Source organism: Hypanus sabinus, chromosome 15 (genome assembly GCF_030144855.1).
Source record: "Hypanus sabinus isolate sHypSab1 chromosome 15, sHypSab1.hap1, whole genome shotgun sequence".
Taxonomy (NCBI): domain Eukaryota; kingdom Metazoa; phylum Chordata; class Chondrichthyes; order Myliobatiformes; family Dasyatidae; genus Hypanus; species Hypanus sabinus.
In genome coordinates, this window is record NC_082720.1 from 66,053,142 (window position 1) to 66,068,685 (window position 15,544).

Here is a 15,544-nt window from a genome sequence, read left to right on the forward strand (position 1 = left end):
TCTAGGTTGCTATGTTGCAGTGTCAACATAACACCAAAGAAGTGTACTGATTAACACAGTGCTTTATAGCATAAGCAGTAAGAATGGGGTTCAAATCCCACCACTGACTCTCGGGAGTTTGTACGTTCTCTCTGTGACCACATGGGTTTCCTCATGTGCCCTGATTTCCTCCCACATTCTAAAGATGTACAGGTTAGGGTTTGTAAGTTGTGGGAATTTTACGTTGGCACCGGAAGTGTGATGACACTTGCACACTGTTCAACACAATCCTTGCTGTTTGGATTTGAAATAAATGACATGTATAATTTTTATAATCCTCGCTGATTTGATACTTTTGATGCATTAAGCATTTTGATCTTACTGAACAGTGATGTTTCCAGTTTGGAATTAATCCATTACTTGATTTGTATGTTAATGCCTCCTGATACAAATGCAAATTCCTTGTAGACACAAGATGTAAATGTGTGGAACAATAAAACTAACTGCAGGAGGAACTCAGCAGATAGAACAAACTCAAATCAATTGGGGCAACATGGTAGCGTAGTGATTAGTGTAACACTTTGCAGCACCAGTGATTGGGCTCAGTTCTGATGCTGTCTGTAAGGAGTTTGTACTTTCTTCCCATGACCGTGTAGACTTTCTCTGGGTGCTCCAGTTTCCTCCCAGATTCCAAAGACTATGGTCATGGTTGGGAAGTTGTGGGCAAGTTATGTGGTGTGGAAAGCATAGTGACACTTGTAGGCTGCCACCAGCGCAACCTCAGACTATGTTGGTTGTTTACATAAACAATACATTTCACTGCATGTTTCAATGTTTTGATGTTCATGAACAAATAAAGCTAATTTTTATCTTTATTATCTTTGTTTCTATTTTGTCCCTGCAGACACAGAGGAAAATATTCATTATGGATCCATCTGCTTCAAGAAAAATGCACCAGGTGATAAAATTGTTTGAATTTTTAAACACTTTTCGTATCAGAATGATGATTGTCGGTGATGAGCCTAAAACTCTTTAAACCCCTGATATGGCAGTCCTGGGGTAAAGCTCCTCACTCACCCCATTAACACACTGTTGGACAGTCAGCTGAAGCTCAGACTATAACCCAGCCTTCTCTGTGCAGGTCCGGTCTCCCTCCACAGATATGAGCACGAACATCTGGACTGATATTGCAACACAACAGTGCAGTGTTGTTGCTGGTCAGGTGCTAACTCAAGGCACATTTGTGTCCTCAGAGGACACAAAAAGTCAGTCAGCACAATTCTGAATTTGTACAATGACTCATCTAATTACTGAATCTATGTCTTTTAGAGCTATGCCACCCCTATCTTAGCAATGCGTATTGATCTGTTGTCTGTGCATGTGCTGTTGTCTACACATACACATTGCTCTCTCTCTGTCTCTCTCTCTCTCTCTCTCGCTGCAATATGAATACACCAGTTAAAACCACCTCTCACATCTGCGCTTTCATGTATTTGATATGTCGTTGTGCACAGACACAACAAACTGGTGACAAGTGCGAACCTGAATGTCAGGAAATATCATGAACCACACTGGCAGTTATGGGACAAAGCAGCAAGAGTTAAACAGCCTGAGAAAACCATCATGGATGCTAGCATAGGAACACATGTGTAACAGTGAAAGACACGCTGAACTTTAGGTGAAAATAACATGACCATGGCATTAGTAGCAAAAGTTAACAAATTTGATAGTACTAATGAAGGCTTGGAGTTGTATGTCAACAGGGCTGAGCTGTATCGTAATGCAAACAAAGTGAGAATGCCCCTGCACTTCTTAGCTTAACAAACCCAAGAACACACAGTCTCTTGCGCAACCTAATAGCCCTTGAAAAGCCAGCAAGCAAGATGTTCAGTGAAATTGTTACAAATTTTACAAAATCACTTGAGCCCTAAACCATTGTGTAGTAGCTGAGAGATTTAGATTTTACAAAAAGATCCAGTCAAAAGATAAAAGCCTTTCTGAATACATTGCAGAACTGTGCAAACTGTGACTTCAGAAATGGGTTTTCTGTTATGTTAAAGATTAGGATTGTATGTGGCATGCATAATCAGAGTACTCAAACGAGGCTACTGGCAAAAAGAGATCTAACCTTAGAACAGACATTGACCATTCCAATATTGTTAAAGACTGCAACAAAGGATGTAGCAGAATTACAGAACGGGAGGTTAGATTGTGAAATGCACAAAATGTCCCTGAATGGTACAAAAAGCCTAAGATGTTATCGGTGTGGCAAATCTTCCCATGATGCAAATGACTGTTAGTTCAAAGAAAAAGTCTGCAGAAAGTATCACAAAGTCACATAAAGAGACCGTGCAAGGCAGACAAAAAGCACAATTGAGTGAAAACTCTTAAAAACTAAACAATTGCCTAAAGTTATCAAATGTAAAGCAGAATCAGACAATATAGAGTCTGACAAAGGTGAATTGTAATGCCAAGAACTGTGTTGCATAAATGAAGCAAAACACAGAATCATCTGGATCATAATAGATGTACCTGGCGTAGAAATGAAAATGGCAGTGAATACTGTGTCAGATTTGTCTGTAATTCCAGAGGCTGACTACAACACACTGTTTTCTATGATACCATTAGAGAAGACCTCAGTGATACCAAAGACCTATACAGGCAAAGAAGTGTCCCCCAAAGGCAAACTGAAAGTGAAGGTGATGTATGGAGGTCAAATACAGCAGTTAGATCTCTATTTATTGAAAAGTGGAGGGCCAGCGCTTCTCAGATGTGAATGGTTGAGAAAAATCCAAAGAGTCTGGCACTCAGCCAAAGCTCTCAGTGTGACATCAGCAGGAAAGATGGTGGCATCAACCAGAGATTGTCACTGCTGCTTAGTGCTAATGAGAACATGTTTGAGATGGGAATTGGTAAACTCAGAGAATTGAACTGGATAAAACAGAAACACAAAGATTACATAAAGTGCGTCTAGTGCCTTATGCACTATGTTCTCAAGTGGATGGTGAACTTCAGAGCTTGGAGGCAGCTGGCATTCTCTCCATGGTTGAGTGGAGTGATTGAGCCACATCTATTGTCCCGGTGATGAAGAAAGAGAAGGCCAGAGCAGTTCCCATATGTGGGGACTTCAAAGTGAGCATCATCCCTGTGCTGCACACTGTGCAGTTATCCCCTGACACATATAGAAGGCACATTTGCATCGTTGGCAGGGGATGAGAGATTTTCAAAGATTGGCTTGTCACAACCTGTCTGCAAATAGAGATTGAGGAGTTAAGCAGGAAGTTCCTCACAATCAACACTCACAAGGGACTGTTGCAGTATAATTGTCTCATCTTTGGCATCGCATCAGCTCCAACAATTTGGTAAAGAGCAATGGACCAAGTGTTCCAAGATGTCCCAGGAACACAATGTTACCTTAATGATATCATCATGATGGGCAAGAATGATGAAGAGCATTTCCAGAGCTTGGTAAAGTGAGTACGGTCTGTGTGGAAAGAGAGGGAAAAGTCTGTTTTTCAAGAATGAAATCTCCTATTGTGGACATGTCATTGAGAAGCATGACTTATGTACGTCACAAGAGAAGTCTGAAGCAGTGCTTATAGGCACGCAAATTGTACATGCAGGTTAACTCTTTGAGTGATTATGCAGAAAGTTTGAAGTTAATAACTCATATCCTTCTACCTTAGGCCACAAACTTATCAATCACCCCGTTGAGTTATTAACTGATGAGTTATTAACTTCAAACTTTCTGCATAATCACTCCAAGAGTTGAACAGCATGTGCATGTAACGAGAGCTGTATAACTCATCTCCCTCTACCTTAGGCCACAAACTTATCAATCACCCCTACAGTCGACACTTTCTGGACATCCAAGATCCATATGATCCACGACTACTGGACTAAGAGTGTAAATGTAGCAGGGGGCTATGTTGAAAAATAAATGTGCTAGATTTTCTAAAATTGACTCCTTCTACCTTAGGCCACAAAGTTATCAATCACTCCTTGTATGTGAGGAGAAAGAGGATAAGACGTGAGAGAATGGGACCAATCAAATGTTAAGTGGAAAAGTATGTATGGAACCAGAGAAGGTAGTCATGGTACTTAATGAATACTTTGCTTCAGTATTCACTATGGAAAAGGAACTTGGCGATTGTAGGGATGACTTACAGCAGACTGAAAACCTTGAGCATATGGACATCAAGCAAGAAGATGTGCTGGAGGTTTTGGAAAGCATCAAGTTCGATAAGTCACTGGGACCCGATGAGGTGTACCCCAGACAATGTAGGAGGCAAGGGAGAAGACTGCTGAGCCTCTGCCAATGATCTTTGCATCACCAATGGGTCAGGAGAGGTTCCGAAGGATTGGAGGGTTGCAGATGTTGTTCCCTTATTTAAGAAAGGGAGTAGAGATAGCCCAGGAAATTCTAGACCAGTGTGTTTTACTTCAGTGGTTGGTAAATTGATGGAGAAGATACTGAAAGGCAGGATTCATGAACATCTGGAGAGGCATAATATGACAGTATGGCTTTGTCAAAGACAGGTCATGCCTTAGGAGCCTGATTTAATTTTATGAGGATATGACTAAACACATTGATGAAGGTACAGCAGTAGATGTAGTGTTTATGGATTTCAGCAATGCATTTGACAAGGTTCCCCATGCAAAATTTACTGAGAAAGTAAAGAGACATGGGATCCAAGGGAACCTTGCTTTGTGGATCCAGAAATGGATTGTCCCCAGAAGGCAAAGAGTGGCTGTACACAGGTCATATTCTGCATGGAGGTTGGTAAACAGTGGGGTGCCTCAGGGATCTGTTCTGGGACCCCTTCTCTTTGTGATTTTTATAAATGTCTGTATGATGAAGTAGAGGGATGGGTTAGTATGTTTGTTGATGACACAAAGGCTGGGGGTGTTGTGGATAGCATGGAGGGCTGTCAGAGTTTACAGTGGGACATTGATTGGATACAAAACTGGGCAGAGAAGTGGTAGTTGGAGTTCAACCCAGATAAGTGTGAAGTCGTTCATTTTGGTAGGTCAAATATGATAGCAGAATATAGTATTAAAGGTAAGACTCTTGAGAGCATGGAGGATCAGAGGGATCTTGGGGTCTGAATCCATTGAATACTCAAAGCTGCTACGCCGGTTGACTGCGTGGTTAAGAAGGCATACATTGTATTGGCCTTCATCGACTGTGGGATTGAGTTCAAGAACCAAGAGGTAATATTACAGCTATTTAGGACCCTGGTCAGGCCCCACTTGGAGTATTGTGCTCAGATCTGTTCACCTCACTACAGGAAGGGTATCTTCTTCTTATCTTGTCCACAAAAAGACTCAACATGGCCAAGCCAGAACTGGACACATTTTTGTGTTTTGTTGGTGAATTTGGCAAGATCTGCAACAGTACAGGGTTCCTCTAGTGATGGGCATTGCAGGAGATGTTGCATAGATTTGGCTCAGTTCCACATTCACAAGTTGTCAGGATGCTTGTATATGCCCATTTGCTTAGTGACACCTTTGAACGACCTACACCAGTCTGTTAAGGCACTTCCAGGTTGCTCAGTTGCAATTAGCTCTTGGGGAAAGGCTTTCATCAGGTAAGCTCTTCCTTGAATTTAGGTGACTGGGTGCAGGTGTATGACCATGTAGAGGGTGCCTCTCATTTGATGTTTGATGGAGTCGTTATTTCTTGCTGGCTACCGTTCTTCTTATATCGGGGGAGCGATACCCACCAGGATATATAGGCTGTTGGTGTTTGTTGGTTTTAAACAACAGCTTGCATTCAGAACGACATCCATCTTCTTAGCATGAGTAGACCTTTCCCATGCAGAGTAGGCGGATTTGTCAGTGGAATAGCAAAGCGCAAGTGACACTGGCTCGCAATGTTTTCAAGCTTGCTCCTCATTTTGTGTTAGTGTGCTTATTCAGGATGTTGTTTTGTGTGCTCGCTTTTGCCTTTGTCTTATTGAAGTGGTTCTTCAAAGTGAGGCATCTGTCAAGGGTGACTCCTAGATAGGGTGCGTGCAATGAGTCAGTGTTGCTCCACACCAGGTTACTTTAAGCAGTCGTTTGGCTTCATGGTTCCTGAGGTGGAATGCACAAAATTGCGTCTTTGATGGGCTTGCGCAGAGGTGATTTTTTTCATAGTAGGATGTTAGTCCCTCCAAGGCCACAGAAATCGTTTTCTCCACAGTGTTAAAATCTGTGCTTTGGGCAGTGATGCATAAGTCATCAGCATATATAAAACGGTGTGTGACATCATCTATAGGTTGGTCATTCATGTAGATGTCGTACAGCAGCAGTGCAAGCACACTCCCCTGAGGAAGACCATTCTTCTGAATACACCATCTGCTGTGCTTCCCACCTTGTTCAACATAGAACTGGCGATCCTAAAGCAAGCTTGCTAATAGCTCTGTTAAGTGAATATCTGTTGTCATCTCCAGGATCTTGCAAAGGAGACGTCTATGGTTCACTGTATCATAAGCTGCTGACAAGTCTACAAAAACAGCACCTGTTACCATCCCTTGCTCAAAGCCATCTTCGATATATTGTGTGAGATCGAGCAGTTGTTGATATGCCGGGGCAGAAACCTGCTTGCTCTGGAATGATCTTCTCACCTACAGCTGGTACTATCCTATTGAGTATCAGGTCTTCAAACAGCTTATTGATGTGGCAAAACAGTGAGATTGGCCAAAAACTCTTCGGATCTGTGGGATCTTTTCTGGGCTTTAATAGTGCTATTACACATGACTTCTGCCAAATATTAGGTAGCTTGTGTGTTGCCAGACAGTGGTTAAACAATTGTAGGAGCCATTTCTTTGCTTGCTGTCTAAAATGCTTTATCTGCTCCGATGCTATGTTGTCAAGACCAATTGCTTTCCCGTGTTTTAGACTGGATATACCAATTTCCAGCTCTTCCTTTGTGAATGGTCCAGTGAAGCCAGGGTCATTGCTGTACCTCTTCCTATCTAGTTTTGCCCTTGGTTGTTTCTTGTTGGTTTTTCCATTTAGGGGCAACTGGTGTGCAACTTGGTTAACAGACACATTGGGAAGGTGGGCAGCTTTCTTGGGAAAGTTTGCGTATGAGAGACCATGCCTTCTTGCTGTTTTTTGTAAGATCTGTTATCTCCATCAAGGTGTTCCTGGTGTTTTGATGCTCTTGAGAAATTTTTAGCATCACCCTCTCACTGGCAGTTATTGTTTCCTCTGAGAAGGGGTCAAATTCAAACATTGAGACATACTCCCTGTAGAGTTCAGCATTCTCTTTGGTGAGACCAGGGATGTAGTGTGCTCTACAAACTTTGGGGATCTTCCTTTTGGCTATTTTCTGGACAGCTTTTGCAAACAGGTTGTAGTGCTCAGGTAGTGGTTTAATACATTTATCCTTATGATCAAGTACTCGTGAACCCATTCCAATCGGTTTTCTTCTAGTTGAAGCGCCTTTTGAATGGTACGACGGTTGGTCACCCTGCTGCATTTATCTGAATACAAACAGGACAGTCCAGTGACTGTGGTATTGGGTCTGTGACAAGCTTCTTGCAGCGGCCAGCGACGTTGTTCCTGACAATGGCAAGATCTGGGTTATAACTGCACTTCCAGCGGGCACTATGGCAATTTAGGATCGTGGATGAGACTAAGCTGGTTAGCATCCATCCATTCTTCGACTGCTTCTCCATCGTTGTTAAACTCCTTGTACCTCCATTGGCTACTGTGGCTATTAAAGTCTCCATTGATGATCTGTGGTTAACTGTGCAGGTTGGATGCAGGGTTTGAGAAGATGAAAACTGTGCCCGGTGGCTTATACACTGAGGTCACTGCTACTTCCCTCAGCTCTACAGTTAGAATTTCAATGTTGTCCTCCTGTTTTAGAAGTGCCTTCTACGACTGAACCAGTTCTAACAAATACAGCACTGCCATATTGTCGATGAGGTCTTTCTATAACCAGGATCATTCCTGGTATTTTTGGGTGGTTATTTTTGCTTCCTCTGTGTGTCTCCTGCAGGCAGAGGACATCATACTGCAACTCATTGCATAATGAAGCAAGGATGTTTCTGGCATCGGCGACCTCTGTCTTCAGGCATGATCAAATCCATGGTACAAAAATGTTGAATACACTACTTGCTGCACATGGTGGTGGTAGAACTGGTTGAAACTGGGTTGCGACATGAACGCTTCTACCTTGGCCCCCAGGAAGGATGTGAAAACTATAGAAAGGGTGAAAAGGAGATTTGCAAGGATGTTGCCTGATTGCTGAGCATGCTTTACAAGAATAAATTGATTGAACCCAGCCTTTTCTACTTGGAGTGACAGAGGATGAGAGGTAACCTGATAGAGGCGTATAAGATGATGAGGGTCGTTGATAATATGGATAGTCAGAAGCTTTTCCCAGGGCTGAAATAGCTAACGTGAGAGGGCACAGTTTTAAGGTGCTTGGAAGTAGGTACCGAGGAAATGTCAGGAGTAAGTTTTTTACACAGAGAATGGTGAGTGCATGGAATGGGCTGCCAGCGATGGTGGTGGAGGCAGATACAATAGGGTCTCTTAAGAGGCTCTTGGATAGGTACATGGAGCTTAGAAAAATTGAGGGCTATGGGTAACCCTAGGTAACTTATAAAATAAGTACATTTTTGGCTCAGTATTGTGGACCAAAGGGCCTTTATTGTGCAATAGGTTTTTTATGCTTCTATGTTATACCAATGAAGTCAACCGCCTCTGGAAAGACCGCTCTGTGGACTAACTTCACCAGAAATGGCTTACCAGAACAAATTGTGAGTGACCACAGTGCACATCAGAAAAATTCCAACTGTTCATGAAGCAAAATGGTATTAGACATTTCAATTCAGCTCCTCACCACCCATCATAAATGGATTAGCTGAAAGGTTTATCCAAACATTCCAAGAAGTCCATTAAAGTGATGGACAAGGAAAACATGTCTTGACAGCACAAGATGGAGAACTTACATTTTATATATCAGAATTCTGTTCATGCAAAGACAAATCAAACAATTGCAATGCTGTTCATGAACAGGAATCTGAGATCTCGCATAGACCTCCTGAAACCAGATCTATGGAGTGAAGTGCAGAATAAACAGTTGTTAGTTGCTAAGTGAAGCAGCAAAGAGCTTTGAGATTGGACAGGAATTCCTAGTGTATGATTACTGAGAAGATAAGTGGACACCCAGTAGGATTACTATAAGAACTGGATCACTGACATACACAGTGGATGTTGGAGATCAGACATGGAGACATTGTGAGGACTAGATGCTGGATGCTCAACTGAAGAACACACCTGAGTCAAATGCATCCGATGAGAAAAACAATCACCGGACTTACCTCACAGTGATGATGTCACTGACAACAACATGACAACAGAAACCGTGAACATTGTCTTAGACAAGGCACCTTCTAAATCAGATACCATTCCATAGGTCCAGAGACATGAGTAGATCATTATCATTGACAAGACACCTACCAAACCTAATGCCAATCCAAAGGTCCAGAGGCACTATCCTTTAAGAAACAGAGTGCCTCTCAATAGTCTAAACATTTTGAACTGTGATGTTAGTTATGGACTGTTATTGTGAAAGCATGTTTATTTAAAATATGGGTTATGAAAGGGAAATTGAATGTTTTGTACGTATACATGTTTATGTTGCCTTAATCTAAAGGGGGAGGAAGTGTAATGTTTGGATCTGTCTTTTAGAGCAATGACACCCACCCCCTACTGAGCACTACATATTGTCGGGTTGTCATTGATCTCTGTCTCTTGTTGCAATATGAACACACTAGTTAAAGCCATTTCCCACATGCATCAACATCAGGTCACTCCCCGGGCCCTGCCACTTTGTTATGTTCTTGGGCCCAGGCCCCTCTGCCTGTACTCAGCCCATACCCAAACGTTTCCAATTTGGCCTAACACTTAAGTTGATTAAACTAATTACATCAAGCAATTATATGTTTCATCGATTAAGTCGAGCAAAGTTATTGTTTTACTGATCTTTTGTCAGGAGGAGAGTGATGCAGTCAGTTTAGGAGATTTGTATTCTATTTCTCACTTCCTTTGTCAGTGTGATCTACCACTGTCATCTTTTAATTGTGATGTTTGCAATTATTACAGGGGAGAGACATGCAGGACCAACCTCCAATCAAGTGTCAACTGTAAGTACATTGGTTCTGTTGGGGAAATCCCAAATCTGGCAAATATGAAATTCCAAAGCAAATTTATATAGTTCTTTAATGATCTAAACAGATAAAAGAGCAACTGGCTTAAATATACACTCAATGTCCTCTTTATTAGGTACATTCTTCACCTAATAAAGTGGCCACTGAGTGTGTCTTCATGATCTTCTGCTGCTGTGGCTCATCCACTTCAAGGTTTAACGTGTCCTGCGTTCAGTGATTCTGTTCTATACAGCACCTTTGTGATGATCTCGATTGGTTGAGGTCAATCATGGACGTTATGTCCTGGCTGTCAAAGTTGATACGTAAGCTAGCGGATTACACTATGGAGAACAAGTGGTTGTCCATGCAGCATGCTCCCACCTCCACCCCCAGCTCCACTCAGCTAATTTGTTGATTCCAAAGGAACAATAGAAACTGATACAGATTAGCATTAGCTGCATTGGAGGGATTGCCGGTCAGTGTTGAACCTAACATAGGTCTGCCTTAGAAACCCCAGCTCCAGACATGTCCCTAGGGGTTTACTCCCAGAGCCTTCCCCATGAGTGGGTATAGCCACAAGGCAGTGGAGGCTTTGAGATCACAGTTTTCCTTCTCCTGAATGAGCTGTCAACCACAGCTGACAAGCCCCATCCGTCCAAAGTGACTGGTTTTAAGTTGACAGTCATCTGCCATTCCCCATTCTCCTGTTAGTAGAAATGGTTCTGCCAGGTTTAGTATCTAAGCCACATGTGAAGACTAGTAGCCAGAATTGTTGTCAGAAACTATTTGACATGCATGTTCTTGGGAACATATAATGTGTAGTGGGAGCTTATCATTACTTATCACCAAGAACAACCACCTTTGTAATGTATGATTACTTGAGTTACTTCTTGTCAGCTTGAGCCAGTTGAGGTATTTTCCACTGACTTCTCTCATTAACAAGACAGATTCACCCCGAGAAATACCGCTCACTTGATGTCTTTTTTAAAAGTTTTTCACACTTTACACTGTAAACTTTAGAGACTGTTGAGTGTGAAAATCACAAGAGATCAACAGTTTTTAAAATGCTCAAACCACCCTGTCTGGCACCAACAATCAAAGTCACTCAGATCACATTTATTCCTCATTCTCATGTTTGATCTGAACTGAACCTCTGGACCGTGTCTGCATGCTTTTATGCATTGAGTTGCTGCCACATGATCAGCTGATTAGATGTTTGTATTCATGAACAGATGTATCTGATGAAGTGAACATTGAGTGTAATTGGTATTTCTTTCTCCTTCAGAACCTGTCTTCTTCAAATCAAAATATCTCATCTGTTATCTATGCACCGATAACAACAAAATCTACATGAATATTCAGCCAAGGTCAGAAAGGAACATGTGGAAAGTTGTATATTTTGAATTTATTTTAATATTTTTGATTTATGATGTACTTTCACTGATGTATTTGCCCTGAGTTGACATAATTCAAAGATTCAATCATTTCATCATCACTTCTGACTGGCAAATGAGAACCATTTTCTCTGAATACAATTTCAGCATTTTATTTCAGTTTCTACAGATATCATGTGAAATAAACAGCTTCATTATGCAAGATAGATTAAATGGTGCAGGCACATTTATTATCAATACAACTGGTATGAATCGTGGGCATGTTATATTGGTGCCATAAGTGTGGCCATACTTGTGGGCTGCCCCAGCACAATCCTTGGACTACGTTGTTGCTTAAGCAAAACAACACATTTTGCTTCATGTTTTAATGTATATATGGCAAAGAAAAGCCAATCATTCGTGTTTCAAAACTTGGTATGACAGTTATGACTTAAATCAAACATGACAGGGTAAGATGAAAGTTCTAGTCCTTCACAGGACACCAACCTATTGCCACCAAATCTGGGCTTTGGATGGACTTCATCATTTACTGTATGCTGTTGAAACCATAAAGTCCATTGAACACTAAATGTGGAAGGTGGTGGTGTGGTCCATTCTTGAATTATTGAGCTCCTACAGGAGAGGGTACTCTCTGATATTCCTAAAAAGGTTCATGGTTTTGATCCAGCAATAATGGAAGAATGGTGATATAGTGATTATGTTATTAGGTACCTCCTGCACCTAATAAAGTGGCCACTAAGTGCATATTCATGATCTTCTGCTGCTATAGTCCATCCTCTTCAAAGTTTAACATGTTGAGCATTCAGAGATGCTCTTCTGCGCAACATTTTTGTAACCCTTGATTATTGAATTACTGTTGCCTTCCTGTCAGCTTGAACAGGTCTGGCCATTCTCCTCCAATCTCTTGCATTAACAAGGTGTTTTCACCTACAGAACTGGCAGTCACTGGATGCTTTTTTTTGTCTTTTGTACCAGTCAAAGTCACTTACAGGTAAATCACATTTCTTCCCCATTCTGATGTTTCATCTGAACAACAACTCAACCTCTTGACTATATCCACATGTTTTTATTTGTTGATTTGCTGGCATGTAATTGGTAGAATAGATATTTGTGTTATCAAGTGGGTGTAATTCCTCATGAGGGTTCTAAGTGATTTAGAGGGAAGGCTGCACAGGTGAAGTCTCGACATGACTGCATTCTTTGGTAGTAGGTGTAGCATGCTTATAATTCACTGACAAAGTGGTTTTATTGCATAATTACAGTGCATTTTGTAAAGGGAAGCAACAGAGGCCCCTTGATGAATGGCCAGATTAGCTGCCTGGAAAACAAAAGAATTTACCTGCAGAAGACAGAGGGAAGTGTGATTTCTGTAGAAGCATAAACCAATGTATTTGAAGGAGCATGATTCTCACTAAACTGACAATTCAGAGAATACTTATATTTAATTTAGACTGACTTGAGTGTTTACCATTTCAAAACACAGAGGTAAAATTTACATGTAAAAAGTATTTTCATTTTTGGAAGGAAACTGCAGTAACCCCATGCCTGCAAGTTCCTTCACTCTCTACATCTTAAATGTCTGGATTATATCACTTTAGTTTTCTATGTTGAAAATGTCTCTTTCTGTCTCTGGATTTAACAGCAGAAGTGAAAATTGCCTGAAACACAGTTCCTTCTTGTGTCTGAGAGCATGAAATGGAATTTCTGGCAATTCAAATGTGTAATACTGAGAACACTGATTTTGAAATCAGAATAGAGTTAACTCTATGTTGCTGATAAAAAGAGTGGAGGGGCATTAAATAACACCAATAACAGTTGATGTAAAGGAGAGGTGAATGTTGGACAATGTGGGCAAGCCCCAGTTAGAACATAATTGTAAGAATTTATGCCATTCTGGGCAACATGACCAGAAAGAATTTGTATTATTGAGAAGGAATGCAGACCAAATCAACATGAGAAGGAAGCCTCACTTGCCTCAGTCTCCTCAAGAGATGGAGAAACCGCTGTACTTTCTTGAGGTGGTGTTGAGAGACAACGTGAGATTGTCTGTTATATGCACTCCCAGAAATGTGGTGCTCTGAGCTCTGAGAAAGCAGGTATGTGCAGTGAGGAATGGTCGGTCTGAACCTTCCTTCAGTCCACAATCATCTCTTTGTTCTTCTCCACGTTGAGACTCGAGTTGTGGTGCCCTCAACAATCTACCAGCCACTTTACCTGCTCCTGGATGCCATCTCATTGTCATTGTGGATGAGGCCAACCATTGTGTGTCGTCAGCGAATTTGATAATTCAGTTTGAACTGGATCGAGCAGTGTAGTCATGTGTCAGCAGCATGAACAGCAGCAAGCTGAGCACACAGCCCCGGGGACGCCAGTGCTCAGTGTCATTGATATAGACTTACAGTATTTTTTTATGTCTTGCACAATACTGCTGCCAAGAAACAGGAAATTTGATGACACATGTCAGTGATAATAAACCTGATTCCAATAAATCATGTGATTAACTAGAAAAAAACTGATGCTTTGGACTTTGGCCAATTTGTCAAGGAAATGGTAGTGATTCGTGTAGCTTTGTGAAAGTAACAGAAATGTGCCCTCAGCCTGGATGAGTCAGCTGTTCAGCAAACACTTATTATATCATAAATTGATACTTTAAAGACTGAAACAAAACACTTTTGAAATATGCTGCACACAACTTTGTGGTCACACTTCCATTTACAGCAGTGATGACACTACAGTGGGGGATACCACAAGGGAAAAGCCTTTCCCCATGAACAGGTGTGAGGCTTGTTCAGCAGCATGCAAAGTCTGAGAATTTCAAAGTAGCAATATTTTATGAAATGTTTGATGGCATACCCAACCTTGCCAGACCAATATACACCTTTACAGGCGCCACAGAAATTCAGCTCACTATTCCTTCTACAAACCTCAGCTTTAAGGTAGAACCTAAGAAAGAATTGGAATTAAGACAATTTCAGGAAATGTCTCCTGATTTTCTTCCACTTCACCTCTGTTGGTGTCTTGGTCCGGTCCATGAAATCCATATTCCTGTTCACAGTCCGGTCCATATTCCTTATTCCAGGTTTTCTGTGTTTCCCCAGTTTCTGTTGAGGCAGCTGATTCTTGTTCAGTGTAGCTTCATAAATAGCTTCAGGATTCAGCCTCTGGCTGCTGGATTGTTCCTGTCCTAACCCTTTCCTTCACCTTCCTGCCTGGAGCCTCGTCTCGCCTCTCCTCTGCCTGGAGCCTCGTCTCGCCTCTCCTCTGCCTGGAGCCTCGTCTCGCCTCTCCTCTGCCTGGAGCCTCGACTCACCTCTCCTCTGCCTGGAGCCTCGACTCGCCTCTCCTCTGCCTGGAGCCTCGACTCGCCTCTCCTCTGCCTGGAGCCTCGACTCGCCTCTCCTCTGCCTGGTGCCTCACCTCACCTCGCCTCTGACTGGTGCCTCGCCTCGCCTCTGCCTGCAGCCTTGCTGTGCCTCATCTCACCTCTGCCTGGTGCCTCGCCTCACCTTGTTGTGTCTGGAGTCTCGGCCTGTTTGGTACTGCCTGTCTGTGTCCACGCCTTCGTTATGTAGGTCCAGCTGTTTGCCGCTACCTGGCGTTGAGAACTGCCTCTCCGTGTTCTATGTTTTGTGTAGTGAGTCCTGGCCCTACGTACTGTACCCAAGGAGGGGTCCTGGCTCTGTGTGCCATGTTCCTGTTCCTCCCTCGACTCAAGGCTCTGCATTCCTGTCTCTTCCTCGACCAAGTCAAGGCTTCGGGATCTCATCCAGTCTCAGTCACGTCCAAAGTCCTTGTCCTGTCCAAGCCAAGGCTTTGCATTCTCATCTTGTCATGTGCCTCGCCCAGCCCAGGAGTACCTTGCCCAGCCTGGTGCTGGGGTTCCCTTGTCCTGTCCATGAGTCTCACGTCCAGTCCTGTTGCCTATCCTCATCCTGTAGCCACGTCTTGTCCTCGCCTGGTTCTGGAGTCCGAGCCCGAGTCAAGACCCAGGTTCTGGGTCCTTGTCCAGTCTCTGGC

The 15,544-nt window shown here is 42.4% G+C and overlaps 1 protein-coding gene across 1 annotated transcript in view; it reads left to right on the top strand.

Moving 5' to 3' along the window:
- Positions 1 to 15,544, top strand: part of LOC132405566 (uncharacterized) — an 82,456-nt gene that overhangs the window by 55,238 nt on the left and 11,674 nt on the right. The window contains exons 14-16 of the mRNA XM_059990473.1: positions 884 to 937; positions 10,090 to 10,130; positions 11,419 to 11,500. Of these exons, the coding sequence (XP_059846456.1) occupies positions 884 to 937; positions 10,090 to 10,130; positions 11,419 to 11,487 (164 nt within the window). The 3' untranslated portion in view covers positions 11,488 to 11,500. The remainder of the gene's footprint in view (positions 1 to 883; positions 938 to 10,089; positions 10,131 to 11,418; positions 11,501 to 15,544) is intronic.